The sequence below is a fragment of the Condylura cristata genome, unplaced genomic scaffold (assembly GCF_000260355.1).
Source record: "Condylura cristata isolate star-nosed mole 26May11 unplaced genomic scaffold, ConCri1.0 scaffold00016, whole genome shotgun sequence".
Classification (NCBI taxonomy): Eukaryota; Metazoa; Chordata; class Mammalia; order Eulipotyphla; family Talpidae; genus Condylura; species Condylura cristata.
Genome location: NW_004567117.1, coordinates 3,106,838 through 3,119,773, shown reverse-complemented (window position 1 = coordinate 3,119,773; position 12,936 = coordinate 3,106,838). Strand labels below are relative to the sequence as shown.

At 37.1% G+C, this 12,936-nt stretch overlaps 1 protein-coding gene across 9 annotated transcripts in view; it reads right to left on the bottom strand.

Annotated features, from left to right (window-relative positions):
* The window catches only part of PIEZO2 (piezo-type mechanosensitive ion channel component 2), a 431,477-nt gene that overhangs the window by 48,054 nt on the left and 370,487 nt on the right, over window positions 1-12,936 (bottom strand). For 5 of the 9 annotated variants that reach the window (XM_012725841.1, XM_012725834.1, XM_012725839.1 and 2 more), the window contains 5 exons: window positions 10,225-10,314; window positions 8,657-8,778; window positions 7,552-7,623; window positions 3,399-3,505; window positions 2,108-2,206 (listed from right to left, as the gene is read on the bottom strand). In XM_012725841.1, the coding sequence (XP_012581295.1) occupies window positions 2,108-2,206; window positions 3,399-3,505; window positions 7,552-7,623; window positions 8,657-8,778; window positions 10,225-10,314 (490 nt within the window). The remainder of the gene's footprint in view (window positions 1-2,107; window positions 2,207-3,398; window positions 3,506-7,551; window positions 7,624-8,656; window positions 8,779-10,224; window positions 10,315-12,936) is intronic. The other 4 variants (XM_012725838.1, XM_004683973.2, XM_012725840.1 and 1 more) reach the window with 2 other exon arrangements.

Sequence of the window (12,936 nt, the reverse complement as noted above, 5' to 3'; positions counted from 1 at the left end):
AAAGACATGTAAGAAAAGGTCAGTTTTTTTTTTTAAAGATTTATTTATTTGTGCATACAGAACTGGGGTACAGGCCAGAGGCTCAGGGGCAGCAAGAGGCTTCACCAGAGACAGAGTGGGGAGCAGAACAGGCAGATCGACGAAGTACACTGCTGAGGGGAGCAGAGGGCGGGTCAGGAGAGGTCTGCCATGCCATGTGGTCACCTCCGGGGCAGGCGGGAATCGAACTTATGTGGAAGTGGCTTTGGCTTCTCAGTGCTGTGCTTTAACCTGCTGCACCACCAGGGAGGGCCAAGTTTTGCCTCAGTACAAACGTTTCAAGAAAATCTTGTTAAAGAACAAGAGAAAACATTTTAATTCTAACAAAGAAATGGAAGTTTCTTTCTGAAATTTAACCATTTGTACTTGGGAGCTGTAATGCTCATCTAATCTGATAGGTCTTTCTGAGGATTCCGGCTCAAGTACCACTAGTCATGTTGAAACCCACTTGAAAGGGTACATAAATATCCTTTGGTTTCTTCAGACTGGTCTTGTCTCTCATGGTATTGTCAACCTTGCCTTAATTTTTCTCTTAAATCTTTTTACCCTGTTATTATATAAATTAAGGGGAAATGGGACTAATTTTAATGGAAACTTACAATACAAAAAGACTTATTCTGTGAAACAGGAGAGGGTGCTATTGCAGTGGAGAGGCAGTAGAGTGCAGTTAGATAAACTCTTAATTCTGCTGTAATCCAGGACTTTCTTTTATTTTTAAGATTCTTTTCAAGGTAGGGATACTGACATTGTAATCTTTCATGTAAATACTTAAGTATTTGAATCAGAGACTGATTCAAATCATAAGACACAAACAAAGAATCCTGATTGTGCAACAACAGTGAATAGTAAACAAAAGGCCAGAATCCTGGCATTTAAAAAGGGCAGGACCCTGAATATCTAGAAATGCTAACCAAGGTGGACAGCCAGATATGCTCCTTGAGAATTCATGAGGAATACAGATTTGCAGCTCCCAGTGGATTTAAGCAACCTGAGTTTATACAGGGTTCTGTGTGAAGAAAGAACAATTGTCTTGGTCGCTATCCAAATTATTGGCTTAATATTTGAGGGGTGTAAATACTTAAACATTTAGGGTTTAATACTTAAACCCAATGAGGTCAGGAGAAACAGTTTTTTTATAAATTACAAGAATAGTAACTCATTATTTGTGATTTTCAATAACAATATAGGTAGCTGGATGATTTCTGTGGTGTATTAGATTAACTAATGGATTCTTTTATTTTATTTATTTATTTATGCATAGAGGAATTGGGGTATAGGCCACAGCTACAGCAGGTAGGGGGTGAGAGTATTTACCAGAGACAGAGTAGGGAGCAGAACAGGCAGATCTACTGAAATATACTACTCAGGGGAGCAGCGAGTTAGAGAGGAGAGGATGGCTGTGCCATTTGGGGGTTAGCTGTCTGACTTAAGCCACAGCAGTGATAATATTGAGACTCAACCCCTAAGTCACCAGGGAGGCCCCAGCAAATGCTTTTATTAAAGAGAAGTTTATTTAGCACTATCACTAATGACATAGGAGTGAGGAGCTACCCAGTCTTCACAGAGTCATAGCCTCGTGAGGTGCTGCTTTGATTTCAGAATAATGAATAGAAGAGATCCAATTTAGGAAGAAGAAATTAAAAGGAAGTCAAAAGGGAGGTGGAACAAAATGAGTCATTTTTGCAGCTTATTTGTAATTTTACCAGCTTTCTGAGAAAAAAAAATTATCATATGTTTTACACATCATAACTGATGCATGCAACCAGATGTGATCCTTTAAAAATGAGATGTGATTTAGACAAAACTACAAGGACAGAACTTAGATGTGTATCTGCATTTTCTCTTTCTATTTTTTGGTAGACTTTGATGTCAACTGAAAAACAATAATCACATAATGGGAAATTTGGCTCATTGGAACTCTTTTTGGAAAAGTTTGCTCAGTATTTTAAATTCTTTTTTGTACGAGCTATAGAACGGGGAAATGCAGATGTAGGGCAACAGGGATCTGCTTGTCTAAAGTTCTACAGAGCAGAAGTTCACACACCACACATCAGAAAACTTCAAATACCTTTGCAGCTCTGATTAAATACTGAAGAATAGTTTTGGGAAGTTTAATGACAGACTTTGGCAAGGCTAAAATGGCTGATGCAAACTTCCCAATAGCTCTCTACAAAGAAGGACAAAGCAAGAGTAATTAGTAGGAAAAAAAAACCCAAATTAGTAATTTTGTATATGAGGTCAGTAGGAGTCTGTCTCTACAATTACATCATCTAGGTCAAATTGTGTCCATCATTGAAGCTAGAATAAAATGTGCTTTCTAGTAAGTTATAAATAAAGGAAATAGTCAATCATTACATGTAATCCATACAAATGGTGAAGATGATCGTGTCCTCTCCTTTGTTGCATGATGAATGAAGGTTGGAATGAATAAAAATAAAACTTATATCATCAGTGCTTGACAAGCCAGCTGCACACATTCACACAGTTAAAATCCTTAAGAAAATCACTCAGGTAGCACTGAGCCATGAAAAAAGCATCAGAGCAAGAAGTGTCCATGAACAACTTGGTTCTTCAGTTTCACTGGGAAGAAAGGGGTAGCCAACTTCCAACTTCCAGAGACGTGATCAGTGATCTGATAATATCTCATCATAAACACATTTGTGTTTTGATGGCTGTCATTTTATATGCTTTGCAAAGGTATAACAAATGTGAAATAATTGTCTTAGTATGTGGTTCCTTTAAAAATAAATATGTAACTTTCACTCCACGTGTAACTCTAAGGACAATCTCATCTTTAACGAGAACTGATCACACATTCACTCAGTTCACTATAATCCAGTGGTGAGCTACATCTCCAAGAATGATATAGCAGCATCTGAGAAAGAAAGGCATTAAGCTGGAAAAGCAATCAGAACTGTGTTAAGTATTTTCATTATTTCAACTTCTCAAATCTTTACCAATACAAATGGAACTAATTTTCAAATTTTACAGCAACATTCAAAGGTAATTTGTTTCAACAATTACTTCAGATGTGAAATGTAAGTACACTCAAGAAAAATCCAAAGTTATGCAAGAGAAGTCTTCTTCCCCTCCTACTTGAAAGAGAAAAATCAAGTCAACCCAAGGAAACTGTTTGTTTTTAACATCAGAAAAAAATTTGATGTAGAGACTCAAGGTGAATATTGTTTTCACATGGCAACAAATGTGGTCATGATGGAGCAAATGTGAGGAATGAACAGTTCAGAATGTCAGTTAGAGGCCAATGTCCACGAATATGAAAAAGGTCTGCAAATGGGACCTATAGAAAAGAAAAAAGCTCTTCAACTGCCAAAGGTTTTGAGCTTCTCGCCCATAGTTACCTGGAAAGCTGACTTCCTGGGAGGTTCCTCATCTTCCTTTTTTAATTCTTCCTCTTCCTCCTCTTCACTATCCGATTCAAACAAATAATAATCTCCACTCCTGACCACTGAGCAAAACAAAATATTTACTTATTTCTCGAAAGAGATAGAGGTAATTAATGAAATGCCCCCACCCAAAGTTATGCAAATTGTCCTTAAAAGGCCATAACAGGAGATGTAGTGGGGGGAGGGGAATCAAGAGATGAAAAGAACTTACTCTGTGCTAACACAATGTGGTACAATTAGGTCTACAGGGGCCTTATCTTTATATCTGGCACTTTCTTCCTTCTTTATTGAAAATTTATGCAGATGCCTTAAATCAACTACAGCAATTCGTTTTGTTACCAAGATGGTCAAAATAACTGAAAATTATTACTGCTTCATAATGCAGCAATTTTGGTCTATTAGACAATACCAAAAGCAAATGCAGGATTTGGCATTGTCTGACTTGGTCCAAAGTGTTGCAAAAAGCCAATGAACATCATTTGGAACCAAGAATCAATGTCACCAACCTTCAGCTTCGTTTTACACTGTGGCAGACCTGTCTTCTTCACAGGTGACACAAGAGACATAACATACATGGCAAGACATCTGAGTTAAAAAATAACATTCTGCTATGAGGAGGGAATGAACAGGTGACAAAAAGAAATACTCCCACAAAAACACCACCACTGACCTGGCCATTCTTACACTAAACAGCACAGATGAGGCACAGTAGTTGTGGCCTATGTGGTTCAGTACTGGTAGGCTACAAGGAGCTCCCTAGGATTTATTGCAATTTGATGACAGCTGTACTAACAAGACAATAAGCTTAATAGTGTGGCTTGTCATTACTTTATATAATACTGTCTCTTCCAGAGCATATTGCTGTGTTACAACTTGGGTGGAGAGAAAAGAGACCCTGAATATACATTTCTGAACCTACAAGAACCGTTATAGCAGCAAAACATATATTAAGATTTAAAGGCTGAGGCATCTTTTGGATGACATAAATAATGTCTTCAGTTAACTTTTGGAATTACACTTTATAGGGTAATGGAAAACCTTGGCTTGTTTAAAGTTAATTTCTTGAATATTAATAAACATGGTCAAAAGACAAGTAATTTTGCCCATGATTTCAGACGTATCTGAAACCTTCATCCGTGAAGATGCAGAGTGAATGAATTGGGCCTTATATCCTTGAACAGAAGCACTATAATTTGTCGTGTTTATATTGAAGAAAGAACCAGGCCCAGAGGACTGGGTCCAGGCCTGAGGAAATAAATGCAATACAACATAAGGTAAGAATAAGCGAGAACAAACCAAAGTTACAGCATTACGTTTGACAGTGAGGAAGACCATTAAAGTAATGCTTTCATGTAAGCTTAGAGATTGCAGGAAAGTTACATGGACTCTGTGTCACATGGTCATTTGGGAAAAATAGAGTATTATAAATTGAGCATTTTACCCTCATTATAGGCTCTAAAATCAACAATAGCTTAAATTGTATTCAATCATACCTTCTGTAACTTGTATTATGTGGACACCATGAACCCAAATAATTTTCATCTTAGTCACACACAACATTGACTATCATTTAAAAAACTATCAATTTGTACATAAGAAGTGTAATTAACACATAAAAAGAAGGAAACACTTTCTTTAAGAGATCTCCCATCCTTTTATAAAATGTTATTTAAATAAAACTAAGAAAATAAGATATTACTTTTTTTAGAGCTATCTGCTATAATATGTACAGATGTTCTTTCTCAATGTTAGTTTAGAAACTTTTCCAGCCTACGTGCATATATATATCATGGATTGATGCTACTGTTGAACAAGGAAGCATAAAAATAACTTCAAATCCCACCAACTATCTGCAAAAACATGGCCCTGTATTTAAGCTATTGAACAATAAATTGAGGTTTGATAATTGATTTAGGCAGTTCTGAATTGACCCAGAGATACACAATGCTAGAACGGAAGGTATCATTGAACAGCAATAATGCAACACGTGTGAACATAGGTATGGAAGTGGGAGATTTGTCATCTACAGACCATGACAAGATCTGGATGCCTACCAAAAATATGAATAAGACGGAAGCATTATTATATTGCAAATATATTTCCACAAAGTTATCCAGCTACATTTATTCTTGTACTCACATCTCTAAGTGTTTTCTATTTAAAAGCGCAATGACTAAAACAATCAGAATTAGGGCTTTTTAATAAAGTGCCTCTAGATCTAAAGATAAATTTTGGAACTCATCATAGTCTAAAAAATAAAATACGTATTCATTTTTTATTTCTTACAAGCTTATGAAAGGAAATACATTTATTGAAAATTTTAGCACTACTGTCAGAATCTGATTCCAAACTATGAACTGCACACATTCCTGCATTATTGCACTGTAAGGAACTGTAACAAGGCATATTTAGTTTAACACCAGTTTTCAAGAAATTGATATAATGAGGGTGAAATGGATCAGGAAATCTAAAGTCAACTTTCATAGGAAATTCTTTCAAGTATTACCAAGTTATGATTGTCAAAGACCATATCCAATTCCTTCCAAAATGCAATGTTTGAATGAGAAAAAGAAAGACAACCACAATAATTGCAATGGGAATTTACTACAGATGAACAAGGACAGAACATTCAATATGACACAATTTCACAATTTTGAAATGGATAGGTCTCTCTAAACTAGCGAAGGGCCCTTCAGAAACAGAAATAGGCACAGTTTACTTGTGACTTGATAGAAGTAGGCATGTGGTGCACTGTTACTACATTGCCAGCATGACTACAGAAAAAAGTCACAGAATTTTAACTTGAATCTTTGTTTTTTTGACTTGAGCAGTAAATGAAATAAATCCCTTTATTACTTTATATATCCATGTATCTCTGCCATAATGTAAAAATTTAATATTTGGAATTAAATAAAATTAAATCCAGGTCCACTGATTCAATTTTGAATATTGTGTCATTAAATTGACTGTCTGATTTTAGAAATTTTTTTCTTTGGAGACAAGAGACTGATATTCTAATAGACCTAGGTGACACTAAAACGTAGGCATGGAAAACTATTTGGAACAATTTGATTTTCCAATGATTCTGAATATCCTACTAGTAGATGACCTGCCATTATCATGCAACATAATGGGTCTTGGTGAGCTTCCTTGTCTGACTACACTAGCAAGAAACATTCAAAAATCATAGAAGGTTGAAGATAGTACAAGTAATTTATAAGACGATGAATTATTACTCAATGTTCTAACCAATTTAAGGAGGGTTGGGCTGAATTGGACCATTCCATTATAAGGCCAGTGGTTAACAGGGAATGGGATTTCCTTTGATAAGCAGGAAATATATAACTACTGACTTCCACAATTTCTCACTTTTTCTTATAATCTGGAGAGAAACATATTAATTCCATGTGGTCATCAAAGCTGTTTTTTAAAAACTGTGCCTTGATTTTGCTGTTAATTGGTCATGGCTGAGTTATTGGTGGCTGGCTGCTGGATATTTTATTGCAATGTAATTTTAGAACCTTGTTGAAATCGGGGAGGAAGAAGAGTGACCAATTATACACATTTGAATTGATCTTAATTTTTATATTTAATAAATTGCCAAAAACTTGACATGGAAATAAAATCAAAGCTCTGGGAATGAGGACAGGAGAGGCTCATTGGCATCCATGCCCAGTGCCTTACAAAGAGGGTCAAACTTTGAACATCATGATTGTCCTTAAATCAGTGTCCAAGGTGGAGTCAAAACTTATTCTTAGTAAGGGTTTTCAGTCATAAGACAAGCATGTCAGCAGAGCTGTAAACCTCAGAACTGGATAACATAATAGTCAATTCTTCTTCCCTTCCTGAGCCCATAAATTGTGCTCAGGATTTGATGGAACATGTTTGGCATTCTTCAGCTATGGCAATTCAGCTGATTTCTCTAGAAAAATCAGTCCACAGGCCTCAGAGACCCATTTACATAGCAATTTTCCTATGTACTGACCTCCTATCAAGTCACAAGGATCAAACCATGCATGGGACACATAGGTTTTGGGGATGCCTGAATTCTGGTCAAGGATATAAGGGTTAGAATCGATGAGACTGTAAGAGGATCAAGAGAACCTACTGGAAGCATGATCAACCCAAGGCCGCCACCACTGCTTTTTTTTGCCCTTGGCTTTCTGTTTTTCTGCTTCTCCTAAAATAAAATATGTCCAAATATTAATTCTTAAACAAATTTTGAAAACCACACTTTAACAATTCAATTGTCAAATCTAGACAAATTGCAAAAGTACAACCAGCAGAAAGGAAAAGGAAACTGAATTGAAGCCGAAAATGTACATGTACTAGCAAACATATTCATAAGGCATTTTTAAGTGTTTAAATAACATTATGCCACATTTTCACATCTTAGTAACTGAAGGCATATAAAGAAATATAAGAAATAAAGGATTATCAGTCCAAAATCCATCTCCATTGAATTTGCCGGTGACTTAACAGTAAAAAAGCATCTTCAAAATTTATAGAACAAGTTAGTGGCAAATAAGTTATTAAAATTCATGCATTCCAATAATCAGAAAAAAGTTCTTGTGATTATTTTAATGCATGTTTGAAAAATAACTAGTGATGAGCATATACTATGTGCTGGGGAAATGTCATGTTTTATTTCTCTTTTCCCTCCAAATAAAAAGCATGCAAACATCTAGAAAGACATTTTAGACTTAATTGGATATAACCAATTTATTATTAGATAAAAATTGATATATATATTATCTCAAGGTTCACTGGAATAGACAACTAAATGGTATTTAAACTGCTATATTCAGATGCCCTATAAAATATGCTTGTATATTTCATTTTTCATAAAATTAACAGAAATCAAATGCAGCAGTGGATTGTGCATCTGATATCTTTTGTTAAAGAGATAAATTAAGCAAAATCACACCCATTTTCTTCAGAAATATGTCAGTGAAACAGAAGTTGGATTAGTATTGATTAAAATTGTCTTCTTAAAGAATAGAAATATTAGTAAAGTTACATTCATGAAAATATACTTTATGAGACAAACAGAAAGAGTATCCCACTTGTAATGGGAAGGTAAAACATGCTAAGTTAAAAATAAATGCATTGGTAGCATTGGCAGAATGGAAAGTTATTTTATAGCCCTACCCATTAGCATGCTATTATTCAATGTCAAGGTACTTGAATAAGAGGGAAATGTCTTAACGTACTTTCATCTTCCTCTTCAGGGACTTTTTGGGGATCCTGGCCTTCCCCTGACTCCTGGGTCAAGCTTAGCATCCTCTCCTTACCCTTTTTGTATTTCTGTTGTCTGGCCTTGATGCGGTCCATCCTGTAAAGTAAAATAGCATCAATGCCAAGAACACATCATAGTTATATATGGTCAGTATTTTGGGTTTATATTTTTATGTATATAGCTAAAATCATTGATAACTTTGTCAGTATTTGAGAATTGTGAGTGGTCGCTTCCTAGCAACAAGTATCTCTTTGTTTTTAAAAATATGTCGATATAAATTTTCATTATATAGATGATCAGGAATAATTATGCTAAGTTTTGAAATGCAAGCTTTATATCCACTTATACATTATGCAATAGACATTCTGGGAACAGCATGTTACAAATATAAGTTCTTTCTTTTCCCATGTTTTATGTTCTTAAACAAGTAGAAAAATTTACTAAAGTGAATTATAGCCAACAAGCTTTTACTTGTGGGAAATTGGGAACACATTTTAAACATGGGTCCAGATTTTTCATTTCTCTAGACCTGCTTTAGGTAGCTAGAAGCAACAGTAAAATATTTATGCAATATTGCATTTATATAAGATGTATATACATGTATAACCTCTATCTTTGATTGTGAAACTAACCATGCATAGGATAACATAATTTATCCTAGCAAATATTTTTTGCATGGAGGAAAAAGGCTAGGAAAATATATCAAAATGGAATGAAATTATCCACAGCAGTCAGGGAAATTTCCTGGTGGGCTGATAGCATGTCTTCATTTTCTTAATGAAAGTGACTAGGTTCTGAAGTTTATGGCTAACTAATTTTAATCCTGGCCCCCCAACATGGAAGTATTATCAATCCTTTGAAGTTCCATTCACTGCTGGAAATTTCACTCTAAGAAAATTCTCTAGAGTGAAATAATTTTTAAAAATTGAGTTCTCAAATTCCCTGAAAGAAGTCAGTACTTTACTTGAGTTACCCTGTATATGCTAGAAAAGGTCTTAAACTGAATATAGAGCATTATTTAGAGTGCTGTTTATAGTTGTGTGTTTAAGTAAGAAATATACTTTGGGTCCCCTGTTTCTTCCTGAAGACTGGATTATATTATATCAGAAGATCCTTCCAAAGTGACAACTATAGATTTATTCTCTTAATTCACAGATGTAATGAACATTTATTCCATATGGCACCAGGTTAGACCAGGTCTATTTCATCAACTCACTTCAGTGTTAAAAGGATTGAGGAGAATGGTGAGTTCCAATTTAGAAAAGAGAAAACTGAAATCAGAATTTCAATAATTTCTTAACATTTCAAACTTGGATGTAATACCACTTGTACCCAAGGACCCTCCTCTTTTCCCCACAGTGCAGCTCTCTTCCTTGTAAAGCACTTTCACTTTCAGTCTAGCAAGCACAGACAACTGAGTGACACAAGAGTAGATGCAGAAGTTAACATGACCAGGAGTTGAGGCTCCCTAAGAGCTGGCTGAATGGGATGATACAAACTACAAACACAAGAAAAAAGGTAAGTAAAACCAAGCATACTTACTGCCTCTTCAGTTGGTCCATTGACTTTTTCTCTTCTTCAATTCTTGCTTTTACAGCCTTTACAATTGTGGCCTGGAAAAGTTCAGCCCCTCTGAAGGAAAATTGGAGACAGAACAAATTAGTGTTTCTATCATTACTCCCCTTTCTGAAAACAATGATAAAGGTTTAACAGACAAGTCATTTCTTTTTGGGCATTGCCTATATTGACTAGACTCTTCTGGCCAGGAGTGGGAATCACCAGCTTCCACCCTTCCTAGGAAACCTGCACAGTATCCCCTAGGCTTGGTTTTATCACCATCCCAGAACAGTAAAAAGAAAGTGATTTCCTGTCCTGATCACAAGAGACTATGGTGATGGTGCATGGGTGAATTGGTGGTGGGAATTTCATGAGGAAATCATACATTGCATGAAAATGAAGGGTGATGTAATGAATATATTCTTAGTATTTTTAATTTTTTAATAGCATTCTTTTCTAATTTTTTTCAAGATTTATTTATTTATGCATACAGAACTGGGAAACAAACCAGAGGTGCAGGGGTGGTGAGAGGCTTCACCAGAGATAGGTGGGGAGCAGAACAGGCAGATTGATGAAGTACACTGCTGAGGGGAGCAGCGGGTGGGTCAGGAGAGGTCTGCTGTGCCATGTGGGTCACCTCCAGGGTGGGTATCGAACTCATATTAAAGGCTAGCTTGCATTGCTGTGTGTCCTAACCCTTTGCGCCACCAGGGAGGGCCTAGATGTATTTTTAAAAATTAAAAAAAAAAAAAATTAAAGACCGTGCATTTCTTCAAACCTGTTCCAAATATCCTTATAACTTGTTCAGGTGGTACTCACCTGGTCTTATTACAGGGAACAACTGCAAGGAGAACTGGATTTAAATTGCTTTGCTGCTCTATAAGGAAGGGTGCTGGGGCTTCACAAAGTTGGTGTTGGAGTCCCCAGATGAGATTTTCAGTCTCTTGCCCTTTTATTTCTCCTCCTCCTACCTTCCACTCCAATTCTTTCATTTTTCTCACACTTCAAAACAACTTGAGTCCCTGTAGACTCTGTATATCTCATCCAACGCTCATCCACAACTCTGTCTCTTTGTCATTTGCTTGGTCACATATGCTTGGCAAATCGCAAGTCTATACTCAGTGGTGTGACCACCCTGGGTTTGGATGGGTGTCATCATCAGTGTAAAAAAATACCTGACTGGACAAGCTATCTGCTGAGTCCCTCCCCACACCCACTCTCCAGAATTTATTCTCTGTTACCAATCTTTCAAAATCCCTATATTTTTCTCAAGCCTACATTTTTTGTCCAAGGGATTTTCTTCCTAGTAAATGAATTACCTTCCTACTTAGCAGAGAGAATAGCCAGGGAGTAATAATTATCCAGTTGCCTGCCACCTACCCAAAGGATGCACATTCTGGGAGAGTGAAAGAAGAGATGCTCGCTTGCCTCTGGCTGCCTGTGCTCAGGTCCTTTCTGTCACCTGCAGCCAAGGGACTTCATTTCTCTATATTTCACTTTTTCCACCTGTTACTGAACCTTGCTCATAACCATGTAAACAAACGCACGTCTTGCTAATCTTAGAAAAAGAACCCATGTTCCAAACAGTTTTTTATTCATCTTTTATACCATAATTGTTCTGATGTTCTGAAACAGTCAAATATCTTGTAGACATTTTCCCCAAGCCTCATCAATCTCAGGTCACTGATGCTTGGTTCTGATCTCTACTTTTTGAGTTATTGATTCCACTGGTCAATCTTCAGTCTTGTCTTTATGTATCCTGCCCACTGTACTTCTACTGTGACATAGTCTCCTGTCCCAGGTGTCTAAGGCACTAGGTTCTCTTACTTTTCAATATTCCTTTCTAGCTCACAGTTCCAATCTTATTTGCAGCCTTCCTTTGTATCTCTCTCTCTCTATTTTTTTTTAAAGATTTATTTATTTATGAATATAAGCATTTGAGTATAGGGGAATGTGCAAGATGGCGGCAGAGTAAAGACATCAAAATCACTTTGTCCAAGCTCACACAGGAATATAAGACTAAAAACGGATTATAGACTTACATACTGTGAGTTTCAACCTAAATGAAAACACCCTGGACTCACTAGAAGGAAGATAACTGAGGGAGAATCAGCAATTGGGGAGTTCAGATAGGGGAGCGGAGCTGCTATCCAGGAGTGCCCCAGTGCCTAGGTGCTAGGGAGTGCCTCAGACAGGATAAGCAGAACCCTACAGCTCCGACTGGGAAAACGCCCAGGCTCTAGTGCCACAGACGGAGGATTCTGACTCATTCAGTTTGGTGAGTGGAATCCAAGATATGGAAAAGACTATACAAGTGGGCACATAGAGCCCAGGAGGTGGGGAGGAAGATCTGGTGACTAGAGCAGCTGCAAGGCTTGCAACCCTTTCACCCACCCTCAGAGCATAGGCCTGGAGGATTGTTCCAGCCTTTAGTCACTAAGGCAGGGCCAACAAGTTCACAAAGTCCCTGAGGTAAAAGGGGAAAAAAAAGCAACAACAGGCCCTCCCTGGTGGCGCAGCGGGTTAAAGCACAGCACTGAGAATCTAAAGCTGCTTCCACATGAGTTCGATCCGCCTGCCCCGGAGGTGACCACATGGCGTGGCAGACCTCTCCTGACCCGCCCACTGCTCCCCTCAGCAGTGTACTTTATCGATCTGCCTGTTCTGTTCCCCACTCTGTCTCTGGTGAAGCCTCTC